Genomic DNA, 15,994 nt, shown 5'->3' on the forward strand with positions numbered 1-15,994 from the left:
CCCAGCTGATGCACTCTCAGCTGTTTCCTGGGACAGCCCCCTAGGTTTGAAGCCCGGAGGAGAAGCAGCTCACTTGAAGGGCTGTGCAATATCTGTACGAGCACAGCTGTGTGTGGGACTCCTCACCCTGTTTAGAAAGGTGCATTTGGCTGCTGCTGAACCTCAGAACCCCGAGGCACCACCCCAGCCCCGTACCTCGTTGAAGAGCAGCTCCCTTCTCTGCTGTTTCCTGAGGTCCATCTTCTTGACAGCCACCTGCTTCCCCGAGTGCTTCTCGGTGGCGATGCACACGATGCCCGTGGAGCCCTCGCCGATCTTGAGGAAGCTGTCCAGGTACTCGCGGGGGTCCCCGGGGCTCACCACGAGCTGCAGGGCAGCACGGAACTGTTCGTGGGACACCCTGGAGGGCTGCTGCTCCGGGGAGGAGCCCCAGCTGGGCGGGGGATAAGCACTTGACGTGATGCTGGGGGAGCTGGGGTACGAGGCCGTGGAGATATAGGGAGAGCCGGGCTGGAGGGGAGGCTGCTGGTAGTGGGGTGCCTTGTGGTACACCAGAGGGTACTGGTAGCTGCTGCTGGAGTAGCTGACCTTGCTCTGGCTCTGAGGTAGCTTGGCCGGGCCCCGCGGGTAGGTGTCGGAGCCAGAGAGCGGCGGGCTGACGACCAGCTGTGCTCGGTCATAATCCACCTGCAACACAGACACGGCAGGGCTGAGCGGGGACAGCCCTCCTCCTGCCCCTCCGCGCACCCCCAGCCCCGAGGTCCCACACAGCTGGCACTCTGCCCAGACTGGGCAGCGGTTTTCACACCACGAGGGCTGCAGGGCCCCCAGCACACTCAGGACACACACAGGCTGCTGAGCCACAGAATGGCCTGTGCTGGAACGGACTGTGCTCAAAAGGTGTATTTGCTCTGCATCTGCAGTGCCCTGCAGGCCCTCTGGGCCAGCTCCTCCAGGAATCCATCCCTGCCACAGCCATAAAATTCATCCTCGAGCGAATTCCAGTCTGTGTCTCACCAGTACCTGCATTTTGATTCTCAGCTCTTAGCCTTTTCTTACGTTTTTCTCCAGCAATGCAGGGATAACCCAACCTCTTCCTGGGGAGGTGGTGGCACCCTAAAATGCCTGTCATCTCCTGTCTTGCCGTGCCACCAGCTGTTGTCTGAGTGACTGCTTACGTGAGTTTGATGAGGAGCCTAATTCAATTCACCATTTCTTAAATCATTTTCCACAGCGACACACTACTTAACTGCAGTGTCACAAAACTGCTAATTTTCATCTGAAATCAGAGAAAATCGCAAAGGAAATTATCCCAATGGGAAGCCTGGTTCATTTGTAGGTTCTTTTCTATTTTTTGTACTTCTCTAAGCTTCTTATGTTGAAGGCTAACGAATACTTCATCTTTACAAACATAATGATTTGCTTGCTTCCATACAAACTAAACCCCCCCAAAAGATGTAGAACAAAAAAACCCACCCCAAAATTATATTTTTTCATCTGAAAAAGAACATCTTCACATTTACAATATGTGACTCCTGACGATGTGTGGAGCATCTCAGGGCAGGGGGGCGGTTTGACACAGGCTCATCATGTAGCACAATTACAAATAATTATGGCAATGAGTTCATTTAATCAATCAATTTCAGTGGCAGTGCACAGGGATGGACAGAGCAGCAAACTCTACACAGCTCACGGCTGCTACTATTACTGCTGGCTGCCGGCCAGGAGTCCCTGATCCATGTTAGTTAAATGCACATTAATCTGAATTTGGCAGTGTAATCAAGGACCCAACTGAACTGTGAAATTGAATTCTGCAGTGGAACATCATTTGACCATTTTATGCTAAGACTGCAAAAAAAAAAAAAGAAAAAAAAGAAAAAAGAAAAAAAAAGAAAAAAAAATCTGCCGCAGCATCAATTTATCAGCACGGGCTCTGCACCGCGAGGAGGAGCCTGGAGCTGGAGGTGCCTCCAGCGATTTGCTGCTGGCATTTCCCACCTCCCGTGAGCCTTCATCCCAGCAGGGCTTCAGCAGGGACAGGGAATCCTCCCCAGGGCTGCCAGAGCTTCCCTGGGAGGAGCTGCAGTGCGCTTTGTGCAGCTGCCTCGCAGCGTGCTGGGGGTGCTGGGGCAATAACCCACAGCAGCAGGGAGTGGATCCACAGCCAGCCATCATTTCCCTCACTCCATCAGGCAGGGACGGCCATCAAACAGAAGGGAGGCAGACACGTGCATTTCATGAAGGACATCACATCTGCCAAACTAATTAACGCACAGAAGTGCTCAGATGGTTTGGTGGAGGGAGGGGAACTCAATCTAACCCTGTCCTATATATCTGTGTATGTAGGGACAAGTAATTTATTGCTTTGGCTGTAAATACACCATTTTCTTTATAACCATTGAGATGGTGAAAAACTGGTCTAGAAATTCAAGGTGGATAAATCCACACCAATGAATTATTTGAGGATTCACCCATGTCTGGTATTTCTGAGTATGCCCTAGGCTTAACACACTGGCAAAAGAATATTCTGCAGTAAAAGTTTACAATGAAAATTCAGTGTTCAGTGTGCTTGCTAGGAGTTTTCGGAAGCTTTCTGAGGTTAGCATTGCTGCACAATGCTTTTAAAGCCACTTCCTGAATCCCAAGAAATGCCACAAGAAGTCAGGAGCTGTAATGAGTAAATCAGCTGAAGCTCTCCCAGGCTGTGTCCTGACACAGCGCTCCACATCACGGCAAAATCGAACGCACTTTATTCCTCCAATAATTCTATTTCTGCTACTGAGTGCAGCCTCCTACTGAACAGAAAGTCTTTAAACACCACAAAGGGAAGAAGCAAGCGGTCCTGCACTCACTGCAGGTCAGGTCAAAGGAGCAGCCAAAGCTGTGGCACGACGTTCACCTTGGCACACTGGCACACTCCCCCGTCTGCAGTCTGCCAGGGGAAGTGCAGAAGGGATGGTCTGTGAATCACCGAGAGCACAGAGGCAGAGGCCACTCTGCTGCCTGGCAGGGGAAAGCCCCAGCACGCCCTGCTGCACACACAGGGGCAGCAGCACTCAGGGCAGCTGCTGGCACCTGAGTGGGGACACGGGAAAAGGAGGGGGTTCTGACAGTAAAGGCTTGGCCTGGAAATGTCCCCGTGGTACAGAGACACAGGGGACCATGGTGAGACACCTCTGCTGTGCTACAGCAGCACGAGGCAGCAAAGGGGAGCAGGCATCATGGGCTCTGAAAGAGGGACAGGAGAGGGTCCCAGAGAGCTCCTCCTGGGAAATGACAGGGAAAGGAGCTTTGAAGTAACAGGGCTGGGTGACAGAAGTTAAGAGGGCTGCCTGTGATGAAGAGGAGGGTGAAATCACCACGCAGTACAGAGTTACCAGAAAAAAGCCAATGATGAACTCAATACTGTGGGACAATATCGAGGTGGGACACCAGCTCTGGGTGGTGAGGGTAACACAGCAGACTCTGCAACTCCTGCAGTGTCCTGGAGCCAGTCTGCAGGACAGGAGAGCAGCTGGGTGACACAGGGGTGGCTCAGAGGGAGGCACATCGAGCCTCTGGCTTCCTACACCTCCATGCTTCCACTGCACAGCAGTGGCCAAGCCCAGGGCAGGGCAAGTCCTCTGATCTAACAACTCTGAAACCCCTGGTGATGAAACAGGGCACACATTTGATTGGTCTGACATCTCTTACCTGCAAATAGTACTGAAGCAAATCTGCTCTTCACATTTACAAGCCAAAATGAACATCCTTGTTAAGACACTTTGATGCCACACATTTGTGCCTGCAGACTTTTTCACTTACTTTTCCACCCCTTTTAATTATACTTGAAACCTAATCTCATTTGTACAATATCTGATTTGAGATCTGACTCTCATTTAGTAATCCCATTTGATGAACCATTATTTTACTAATGCCCCCTTGAAAAGAAGAGTCTTCAGCAATCATCCAAGACAAGAAACTCCTATTCACCTCCAGGAGCTGTGGACAGGTTTGGGAATTGAACTGCTGCATTTAACAGTGAATCATCAAGTTTCAGTACACCAAGGTAGGAGTGTTTTTGATGCTCTGAGAGGAACAGCTCACAATGAATCTTGCATAGAGGCATATATTTTTTAATAAAAGCTGTTACTGCATTTTAATGGGATATTTTTCAAAGTGCTGGAATCCTATAATAAACACCTGTGTCTTCTGCCCTATTGATTGGTGCAGAACTGGCAAAGCAGGTGCTACAGGCTCTGAATTACTGGATTTGCCCTCCTCTTTTCTAAACTCTGACAAAATGACTGCTTTCAGTAAAGCAAATGGCAGCTAACTCATGCCAGATTTTCCTCCCAGCTTCCAGAATCCACACTGAATGCCTCACTGGTGCATAAGTACCACACACCCTCCTGCCACCACACCCTGAGCTTTGGAAAGGCACTAAAGAGACCTGGTGACTTTTCTACTCCCCCCAGGGCTTATCCTCAAGCTCCAAAGCCTGGCTCTGTGCTCCAGTGCAAAGAGGGACAAAAAATGCACTGCTCACCCTTTCCCATGGGGCACTGCACCATGGCAAAGCAGCCAAACCTAAGGGGGCACAAGGCTGGCACAGCTCCAGGCCAGGGATATCATGGATCTGCAGAGTCCTGGGGCTGCAGCAGACACAGCCAGCAGGCAGATGCACTGCTCAGCTATCATCAGAGAGGAGAACACTGACACTCTCCTACCTCAGCATGTGGAAAGTCACAGCAACCCCAGACTTGGAAAAATGATCACCACAGTGCCCGTTGCTAGGGGAACTCAGTGATGTTCAGAGCAAACTACACTGAAAAAGCATCTCTTGCAAACATCAGAAGCTTAAGAAGGTCATCATGGCTATGCTACTGGAGCTGTGAGAAAAGCACTCTGAACTGAACAGGTGCTCACAGCACACTGCTGCAAGCGGGGCTGGACAGCTTGGGTAGGTAACACACCTCTGTGGCAGAGCAGGGACAGATTTGTGCAGAGGAGCAGCCTTTAGGTAACATGGCAGAAATGCTTTCTTGCACATCAACCCTTTTTTTAAACTACATCTAAAATGTCTTGGGTGAGACCAGCTGCTCTGACTTAATTTCAGTGCTTAAAAGCAATGCAGAAGGGAGTAAGCCCCTACCCTAATGGGCAGTCAAGAGCTTGTAATATAAAGATGGCATAAATACAGTATAAATACTGAAGCACAGAGGTTTCAGCCTTGCACAGTAACAATTCAAACACAGAAGTATCTGATACACACACCAGACCAGCATCTCACCTCCTGCTCAGATCTGCTCAGGCGTAGGAACTCCTGAAGCTACAAAACCTGCCACAGAACTTGCACTTACTGGGAATTTCCAATAAATTCCCCAGAAGATGGGCACTCCAAGCCTGCCTTTTAGTAAGTATCTTAAACCCACGGGTCCCTGGCATCCATTTTCACACACCCAAGTAAAGTGGGCGTGTTTCCACACCTGCCGAGGAGCAGGCACACGACGCTCGGGGACGTTCCCAGCCCGTGTGTCACGGCTCCTGGCCCCTGACAGTGGCACTGCCCTGTGCAGGGGCTGATCCCCGCCTGGCAGCAGTGTCCCGGCAGGGCTTACCTTGGGCACGCCTGCTGCGCTCTCGGACAGCCGGGGGTAGGTGTAGGAGCTGTAGCAATGTCCTTGCTGGTGAGCCTTGAAGGCGCTGGCTCCGTAGGGCATGGCCGGCTCCTGCAGGCCCGAGCCGGAGCGGGACCTCTGCCTCATGGCCGGCTGAGGGCTCGCAGGGTCCACGTAGGACGACTTTGGCCTCTTGTCGTAGTCCTCCTTGCCGAGGCCGTGTCCCCAGTCACCGTCCCCGTACTCCAGCCTCTCCTTGGGGCACTCGCTCTGCAGCGATGCCCGGGATGGGGCGTAGGGGAAGGAATCTCTGTAGTCCAGGGAGGAGCCGCTGGGGACCCGCTGGTACTCCAGCTTCAGGCCGTACTCCAGCGCCTTGGCCTTGGGCTCCAGCTGTGCCTGGTAATCCGGCAGGAACCTGGCCAGCTCCGACTGCAGGGGCGTCACCTCCGAGTAGTAGATGTCCCGGGAGGTCACCTTCAGCACGTGGCCGTTGTGCTTGTAGAACCTGTCCAGCTCGTCCCCGCAGAGCGCCCTGTCGCGGCACCTCTCCCCCAGGTGCTCGGGCGCGCCGTCCGACTCGCTGGAGTAGCGCGAGTACGCCACGTAGCCGTTCTCCTCCCGCGGCCGCGCCGCGTGGCTCGCCGCGCCCGGGTGCTGCCTGGGGGGGCTCTCCTTCCGCAGAGAGTTCGATCGTGTCACTGAGATGTTGTCAAACTCCTCCAGCAGCCCGTTGATCGAGGTGTCCTTTCGAGGCTTGTTTCCTCGAACGATGGTCTGGCAATGAAAAAATTGCTTTGGTTAAATACTGGTTTTTGCTTAGTACTTCACCAAAAAAACCACCAAAAAGGAAAAAAGTCTGTGATTCACCCAGAACCACCCATAGCAATGTCTTATGTTCTTCAGTCACATATCTCATTGATTAAAAAAAAACCCTCAATAAATAATTACACACGAAGAAATGTTTAAATACAGTGCGGATCACAAGCTGGGATTTGGCATGCAACCCCAAGACACGCTCAAAAAGCCCAGTTTCAGAGGTGGGTGCTCAGCAGCCAACAATAATACATTTAAACTCACTACACATGTTTCATTTGTTCTTATTCAGTTGTCTGCATCAAGCCACACTGTGGGCTGAGTCGGATTTACAGGGCACGGATAAGCTAAGCAAGAATCATTCAGTGGTCACTTCCATGAGCTATTTTAACAAACTGCTGGAATGAAAAGTAGCATACAGTTAAGCAGGCATTGAATTTTCTTGGTTTTTTCTTTTTTTACAAAACAGTATGTTCCCGAGTAGCAGAATCCCACTGGGGACTGCCTCTTAGTTAACTTAGTGTAAAACACACTTGGGAAAGAGGGAGCAACTCTAACTCAACTAACTCCATCTCCTTGTGACACACAGCATCCAGCAAGCCACAGTGCACAACCACGGCTCTGGGACACCCACACCAGGGATGCCAAGTGCTGGCCTCGTCTGTGCCCCACTATTGCCAAGCCTTCCACAGATCCCATCCCCACTGCTTTATGTCCAGAACACTGCTGCTCCTGCTAGCATGGGAGGTGAGCAGTGTGTGGGTACAGATCTCCTTCAGGAAAGGTTTTATTTTTTAGCCAGTACCACCTGAGGGCTGTAACACGTGGCTGCATCCATTCCTCACCTGGGGACTGCCATTGAGCTCCACTTCACGTCTGCAAACACCCGACAAGAATAAGATGTACAGATTGGTGGCCAGGGCCATAAATCAGCCAGGCTCTACTGAAAACACATTTGCTTTGCTGATTTACTTTGGCTAAATATCTCTGGCTGCATCTTGCTTAACTCACTGAGCTTTTCAACAGAGTCACCGTGGTCAGCCCAAGGAGATTTCCCTCTCTGGAAGTGCTGCACACTGACTGTGGTGTGTCAGGAGCCAAGCAGGCATGGCATGTGCTGAATGTGGAATACTGGACACCAACCACAGCATATCAGACCCAGCCTGGTCACTTGCCCTGCACTCATTCCTTTATTCCAACCATAGTGAGACTGCTCAACTCCTGCTTGAAAGCACTCAGGGGTCCAAACTTTGTCAAAAAAAGCATTCAATCACTAGTAAGAGCACAGAATTAAGAGGAATGTACCTCTTTGTCTCCCTGAGAAAAGGCAGGCACAAAGCAAAGCAGTGCTGACCTCACGCTGCCTCCTGTTCTGATTTATGTCTGTAATTACTTGCCTAGTTTGCTATTTTGAAGCCAGTGGTACTGAAACAATAGGACAGCGAAAATAAGAGACAGCAAATAGATCACTGCTTTCACCTCCAAAGCCATTCAGCAGGATGAGAGGGATGGGTTTAATTCTGCTACAGCCTCTTAGGCAGGATGGCTGCGCGACCATTCATATTTAATTATCACATAATAAACCAGCAACATCCGACAATGAAATGCTTCTAATTGAAAACGAGACTGAAACACCCGGCTGGCAGCCCTGTGCAAACGCCTGCCCGGGAGGGAAATGCCCATTTCACACTCTCCACGGGACTGGCCTGCACAAAGGAGAGGTTTCCTGGGGTGCCCAGGGGAGCAGGGAGCCCTGGAGCAGAGGGGCCTCTCCCATGGGGGGAAGAGGAGCTGCCCCCTGCTCCTCCAGGCACGCTCTGTCTGCATTTCCAGACACCCCCAGGAGGAAGATTTAGAAGAATGCAGCTGAGTGTTTATGTTGGGGAATTGACTGGTGACAGATCCCTGCAGTCTGGGGATTTTCTGCAGACAGGTGCATGCGTGGGAGGAACCTCTTCGATTATGAGGATTTAAAAATAGCACTAATAGTAAAATGATCTTATAGGGAATTCTGGTTTGAAAAGAAAAAAAAGCATTTGCCACTGACGCCTCAGCCTGGCGAAGCTGTCTTGGACAGCTCTGGGACCTCAGTGCTGTCTCATCCTGACTGGTGAAGTTAAGGGGATTAAGAACTAAACCCCATTTCTTTTATCCCAGCATTTTAAGGATGATCACTGGCAAACAGTGACTTGCAAGTGTGAAGGCTGCAATTCCTATTGGCATTAGAATATTTTCCATGAGAAAATGAAAATGGCCAGCACAAAGGGAGGATAAAACTTACCTATTCCAGAGGCACACTTCCTGAATAGTCAGTGCTTTGTTACTATGAGTAACAATTATTATCAATTATGATACGTAATTATTTCTAACAACAACAACAATATTTCTATCTGCTTTGGCCTGTTTTTAAATTTTGCTTTTCCCTTCTATGGAAGGCCAGACTTGGTGAGATGCCCCCAGGCTCAATCAGACAGCCTACACCAGCTTGATCTTTTCCAAGGAAATATCCAGCACCATTCTTATCAAAAGAACTGCAGTGTCCATGGAGAAGAAAGTTTGGGAAGTGTTTCACCAAGATCCTGTGAAATGCTCTATATTGTCAAGTGTTTTGCTAACTGAATAGAACTTAAATTGTTTATACACAATTCTGAAGTACATTGTTTAACTCTCTGGTGGGTAGAACCATTTACTAGGCTGAAAAAACAAATTAATATCCTGAAGAAGGTATTGGTGTAAAGGAGTAATTAAAGTAATTGTTCTGTAAGAATGAGCAGAGCATCAAAATTAAAAAAATAAATCAAGTAAGATGCTACAAAGAATAAAACATATGTTGCACCATGTTAACTTGTCCTGAAGTGATTTACTAGAGAGAAAGTGTGTGCTGGGGCTTGCCAGCACCCACAGCTTTCCTGGGAAGCACAGGATCTGCAGGAAGAAGCCTGAGACTGGGAGCTGCCATAAGCATGGCCCAATTCCCAAACCTGAAATCCTAATGGCAGTGCCAGGCCCACGAGGAATGACTGCAGGGGAAAAGCTGCACTGATGATGTGGGGTCTTGGCTTGGGACTGTGGACTCTGGGCACGCTATCAGGAGCAGAGGGAAAACCTCATGGCATAAACATACAATGACAGGAATCACAAATGATGGGAAACCTGAGCTCCAACTTAAAAAGCAAAACAAAAACCTTGAAAGAAAATGTAACAGGAAAGAGCTATCATGGAAAGAGATATAATGGTAATTAGTGTCACAGGAACTACACTAGCTTTTCTAATTTTAATGGCTTTATAAACTGAAAAAAAATGTGAGGAGGAGGAGGGGATCCTGTCTCTATATTCTAGATATATTTGCAGAGATTGTTTTCTGAATTTTTTTACCCACTTAATGGTCTGCATTTTTAAAGTTATGGAATTTTCAGGGCTGCTGCAGCCAACATGGATAAAAGCAAATTATCCTTTGCCAAGCTTGATGGGCCAAGATTTCCGAGGCCTTTGTGCTGCCTGCTGAAATCCTGCAATGGAAGTGTGCACAGCACCTTGTCCAGGCTGGAAAAGTGGGATTGGAGCCCCTCAGCCCCCAGGGCTCCATGCCCATGGTGTTCAGTAAAGCCCTGTGCAGCCCAGGAGGGATGAAGGTCCCATGGATGGAGGAGTGCTGGGAATTTCCCGCTGCCATTCCTCTTGTGACAGATGAGTAATGCCATGGCTGACTCTCACAGTGAATGCAAATATCAGGTATAATTCTTAAGAAAAGTTCTATAGATTTGTAGTTATGTTTTACCCCCTCGTGTTGTTATCAGGGTGGCCTGGGTTTGGGACATTTGGGAGGTTGGCTCATTACATGGCAACAGCTGACCCCCAGTCAAGGTGTCGGGAACTCTGGGCAGGGAAAGAGGAGTCGATGGACAGGACTTTGGGAGGCCCAAAGGGTTAAAAGGTGAAACCTCCACTGTGTGGGTGAGCCCACGCTGGGTGAACGCTCTGCTCCCAGTGCTGTACCATTTTCTCTGTTCAGCCTGCTGTTGTATTTTCCAAGGTTTACTAAACCTCTGCACCCGTCCCAGCGCGGCACAGGGCTCGGGGCCGTGCCCAGCCCGGGCTGGCTCAGCCCTGGCAGGCAGTGACAGCAGCCATCCCCCACGGCCCCGCAGCGCCTGCCCGGCCCCGATAAGCTGTGATGGATCTGCCTGGCACAGGAGCTGTCCTCCCTCGTTTCCAGCCGGAGATGAGGAACAGCTCCTGCGCTCAAACGCTGTATTAACCTTGACAGTAATGAAGTGGGTAATTAACTGCTGTGCCCTAATGCGACCTTGCATTTATTGTCTTTAGAACTACTATACTTTACACACTCGCTAAGAATATATCATCCTTTGTCCTCCTGGAGCTGTGTTTTCTGGAGTCAATGAGGATTTTAAATCTCTGTGATGTGAGGGAGAAAAAAAAAGGAATTTTAAGGGAAGGTCGCCCTTACAAACAGCCAGTCTAAACTCTGATTTTGCCTCTAGCTAGCTTCTCCCCTGATCTGCATTACACATAAACTAAAAGCACAGCCTAGGCTGAAAATAATTTTTTTTGTTCTTAAGAAAAGGTGCATAAAGCACAGATGGTCAGAATAATCTAATTCTAAGTGATGGATGTATTGGTAATTTATTTTCTTGTGTTGCAAGACATTTCAAAGTATTTGAAGCTGTGTTCATGACACCACATTTTACTCCCAGTGTAAACAAATATGACTTGGAGAGAAAAACTGATCCTTGTCATCAGTACAGAAGGAAAACTCCAGCTTTCCCTGTGAGTAACACAGTTTTATAGTTGCAGCCAAAGGCATCGGGGGTCTGCATCTGATCTACTCCTACCAGAAGAAAAAGTACTTGGAGGAGGAAGAATTTACTGTGAGCACACAATGGGGTCACAGTAAATGCCCAGAGGGGTTGTGGGCTCTCCCTCCTGCCTGGACACAATCCTGAGCCAGTGACCCACCGTGCTCCTTCCAGACTGACCCCTCTGGGATGCTGTGACCCACAAAGGTGGAGCCTCTCAGAACTCCTGCAAAGAGCGAAAGCACGAAGCCAAGCCCTGCTTTCTGCAGCAGCCCGGGGTGGATCCCTTCCCCTGTGAGTGAGGCCAATGCCAAGGCTGAGGTGCCACGCTGAGGCTGCCACCAGGAGTGGGCACGGGGGCAGAGGGAGGGGAGAGACTGAGGCCTGCCCACAGCTCCAGGGGCTGGGGCTGCTGCTCTCAGAAAAGTGCCTCCACTGGGCACTTCAGGCTTTTCTCCATGGAATATTCACCTGGGGACAATTCTGACCTCCCAGCTGCTTTTCCAAATGACAGTGTCAGAATTGTCCTCCCAATCCTTCCACATGCCAGTGAATTCTTAATTACACCCGAACGGGTAAGCTTCATGAGAAGGACTGAAAAGATTTCTACACCTCCATCCCCTCTTTCCCCTAAGTGGGAAGTTAGGGCACTTGTGGCACACAGATTAGCCTGGGAAGAAGCCTTTTGGACAGGAACTCATCAGATACAGGGTGAGAAATGGCGCTGGATGGGACAGGAGGTAATTCATCACTCTGCACCCTCCAGTAGTGTCCTGTGGGAGCTGCTCCAGTTCTGATCTACAGCCTGTCTGCAGAAGCAGCTATTACTCAGAGTTAGTCACAAGGAGTACACAACAGACAGGGAAGTGTGTCAGAACATCCCTTCCTGAAGCCTGTAATTTAGAGCCTGGTTTACACCTGGAAGCCTTGGAGTTTATATCATTTCTGTTATGAATTCCTTCCCAGTGCTATAAATTCTCGTTCTCCCCATAAAAACAGGATTAGAAAACAGCAATCATTTTGGTATCCCACAGCTCCCTCCTTGGGGAAGGCGCTCTGCAGACTGCAGAGGTCAGGATTCTGGGTCTCTGCTCCCTGGACCAAACATGCACTTTACACAGAGTCAGTCACCTGCCCAAAGCAGGAGCACGAGATGGTGTCACCTGCCCCTTGCCATGAAGTGTCCCAGCACGTGAGCCATGATCCCACCTCCTGAACTGCTCTAATCCCCTTCCAGCAGATCACACATCCCTGCCTGGGACAGCTCTCAAGCAGGACCTTTCCCCTGCTCAGGGGGAATCACAGAAATGCAATGCCCAGGTCAAACTGAGCCAAAGCAGCCCTAGGAGGGCAGAAGCCCCCAGACAGAGCCCAGGGTGCTGCAGGACGTGCCACGTGTGGATGGGCACACCACCTGAGCTCACCCCAAATCCCGGGATCAAACCAAGGTACAGCTGCAGAGCAGTCCAACATGCTTAACAGCACCAGTGCCAGCTGTTTAAAGTTCTTCAAAAGCAAAATAATGGACAACTATAAAAAAGGGCTCACCAAAACGGCACTGTGTAATTTCCCACCTCGCACAGCAGTTTTAAAAGTTGGTTTCCATAACAACAAGAGCAACATTTCATTATAATCACATTCCCTGGTAATTCTTTTGACATCTTAAAATACAGCAACTTTAACACAACGTTTAGTTTAAAAAACTACTGAAATATCTACATTCTAGTAACTTTTCCTTATTTTTAAATACACATAAATGCCTATTATATGTAATTTGAAATGCTATTAGAGAATTTTAAAAGTTTAAAATAATTATTCTAGGCCTACTTGAAATTTATCTGATCCGTGCAATTTTGTGTCATATACACACACAAATCTCTCAGACACACAACATATGAGTGAAATGTGACTTAAAAGTTTTAATTTGAAAGAGAAAGTGTCTGTATTACTGATTCAGTGATGCAGAAAGTGTCTGTAACACTGATCAGTATTACTGATGGGTTCAACAGCTTCAGGGAGAGGAGTGGAGAAATCTCAAACCAAACAATTTCTGTCTCATAGGACTTAGGACCCTTCAAAATTTTCTTTTATTCAGAGATGGAAAGGAAAAGAAAAATGTCCCCCAAAATTAAATAACTCAAACACATTAGTCACAGGAATTTTAACTGCCCTCTTTGTACTGCTGCGTTTTCTTGAGGCTGGGGGCAATGGTTTCAGCACAACAGTGCACAGGAGACGGGAGATGAAGCAAGGGCTGCTGCAATCCTGATGCCTGCTTCAGCTCTGGCATCATCACTCTCACAGGAAAACACCTCTCAAAAGTGCATCTCAGGCCAGGTATGACCTGACTCTGCTGCCCATGTCTGGTGCAAGCACTCCCCAGGGAAGCTGCAGGGAGCTGGGATAGCCAGGGGAGCCTGGGGCTATCCCAAAGGGATGCAGAGCCCTCTGCAGCCACATCACAACCATCACCAGCCCTAACGTGCAGCAGCCACTCATCCTTACCCCTAATACCTGCAGTCTAGCTGATATTTCTCCAGGTTTTTATGTGGGGGTAGCGTGAGGGAAAATAACCCCACTTTTCTCAACAAAGGCATGAGAAATTGCAAGAATTAAAGAGCACTTCCCCAGCAGCTCCCCAAGCAGTTCAGCTCTGAGAGCCCACTGCTGCCCTCCCCAGGGGCTGGCACTGAGGCTCCAGTGCCACTGTTTTCAGGGCACAGAGTCAGTGTGCCCCACGTACCCGTGGCTGAGCTGGGGCACAGCACCGTGTGGGTGCTCCAGGGCTGGCAGGCACTTCAGGGAGCCTTCCTCACCAAGCCACAGCTCACACCCTGCACTGGAAGGGCACAAAGGGCTGGGCTGGGCTTCCCAGGGGGAGCACCTCTGTGGGGAGGGTGCTGTGCAACCCAGTGCCCCACACGTGCCGTAATGGCACAGGGCACTGCACCCAGGGAAGGCAGTCTGCTCTCCCAGCAGGAGCTGCTCTCCCCAGTTAGAGCTGGGGAGAGAGGGGGACAGCCTGCAGGTCACAAAGTCACTGCAGCACAAACCCTCTTCGTAGCTCAGGTGAAATTGCCCTGGATGAGGCTCCCCTCGTGCCCTAAACATGCCCATTAACAAATGCAAGGTTGATGGAGCACTAACCCAATTAATGATCCCGGTGCTTTTTCCCCTCAGTGAAAGATTTTTCTGGCTGCAGTCTGATTGAGCTTTCTGAAATATTTAAGTCAATTCCAGTGTGATAAAATTTTACGCTCAGGAAGTAATTGCCTTTATCTGACAGCTCAGACAGAGGGGCACTTGCTCAGGACAGCAGAGGCTCTTGGGTCACTGCACTGTGGTCGGGGTCATCTCCCGCTTTTAATTAAAATGAGGATTTTGACAGTCTGTTAATTTAGAAGAAACAATTAGAAGTGTATTGCCACAGCAAAGGAAGCTTTAAGTACAGCAGGTGCTAGAAGACAAAGTCAACAATTCTGTTTCTGGGTGTGGAGGGCCAGCTCAGGAGCTCCTGGTGCTCTGCAAGCCGAGGCAGAGGGCTGTCAGTGACTTTCCCACTCCATAAATCATCAGGCAGAGAGCAGAAGATGCTGGTGAGTGCAGAGTGCCTCAGCCCCAGCAGTGCAGATGGATGGGGCTCACTGCCCACGAGCCCTGCTCGGGGCTGGGACAGTCCCTGCGATGTCATCCCTGTGAATTTGGGGTTGGCACCCGAGGAGGGCAGGCTGATGTGTGCAGAGCACTGCCCAGGGTGGCAGGGAAGGCACTGTCAAGGTGCAGCAGGAGAAATCATCCTGCACCAGCGATGTGCCAGACATGCCTCAGTCCCACGGCCTGAAAACAGCCAGAAAGTTTCGAGGTTCTTCCCAGCACACTAAAATTGTGCATTCCTGGCCACACACATGCAAGGAGCACTTTTTAAACTGGCTGATGTCTCTGACTACATTGGACTCCTTCATGCTCTTTTGAAAGCTCACTCCTTGACTTCAGCAAATCCAGGAATTTGTCAAAATAAAAAGACAAAACAATTTCATCTGCACTGTAAATTGTAGCATTCTTTCTTCCAAGGAAATGTATTACTTTTCCTTTTCAAGGACACTGTGAAATGGGAAATGCAGCCACAGGAATGTCCTAAGGAAGCTGGACTGACTGCCACAGAGTGGTTTTTATCTGCAAACATGGGCATGAAGCAAAAAAGGCTCCTGTGCAGAAATCTAATGCTTAGATCAAATTTACAAGGCAGGTGAGATGGAAAACACGAGGAGCTTCCTCAGCTGACATTTTACTTATTCCCTCTTGTAAAGGAGAAGTGCAAATCAAACACCTTCTTGATGGGAACGAGGTGAGGCAGGAGATTTCAGAGGATGCTCTGCAGCAGAGGTGAGGCCAGGAATTCCCCTCTGCTGGGCTGGAATTCCCCTCTGCTGGGCTGGAATTCCCCTCTGCTGGGCTGGAATTCCCATCTGCTGGGCTGTGCCGCCACCAAGCGCACGCTGTGCTGGGCGGCAGATGGGAACTGCCGAGCTCATAACCCAGCCTGCCCGACACGGAGCAGCTCCCCTGCTCCTCCCTGACACGGAGCAGCTCCAGCCCTGCCAGGAGCAGGGAGAAGGGGAAGGCTGAAATGGGGCTGCTTCCCCCAGCCTAGCCTGTGCCATGGGAGTCAGTCCCCTCCTGCTCCAGAGCCTTTTCCCAGGGTGGTTCATGAAAACCCCCGTGTTTAAACCAGATTTCTACACCTGTCTATCCCACGCTGCT

General features: G+C 49.8%; 1 protein-coding gene across 2 annotated transcripts in view; it reads right to left on the bottom strand.

Annotated features, from left to right (window-relative positions):
- Positions 1-15,994, bottom strand: part of PAK5 (p21 (RAC1) activated kinase 5) — a 160,187-nt gene that overhangs the window by 11,508 nt on the left and 132,685 nt on the right. For both annotated transcript variants that reach the window (XM_039716994.1, XM_039716995.1), the window contains 2 exons: positions 5,601-6,377; positions 196-687 (listed from right to left, as the gene is read on the bottom strand). In XM_039716994.1, the coding sequence (XP_039572928.1) occupies positions 196-687; positions 5,601-6,377 (1,269 nt within the window). The remainder of the gene's footprint in view (positions 1-195; positions 688-5,600; positions 6,378-15,994) is intronic.

This window comes from Passer montanus, unplaced genomic scaffold (assembly GCF_014805655.1).
Source record: "Passer montanus isolate IOZ18808 unplaced genomic scaffold, ASM1480565v1 scaffold37, whole genome shotgun sequence".
Lineage (NCBI taxonomy): Eukaryota > Metazoa > Chordata > Aves > Passeriformes > Passeridae > Passer > Passer montanus.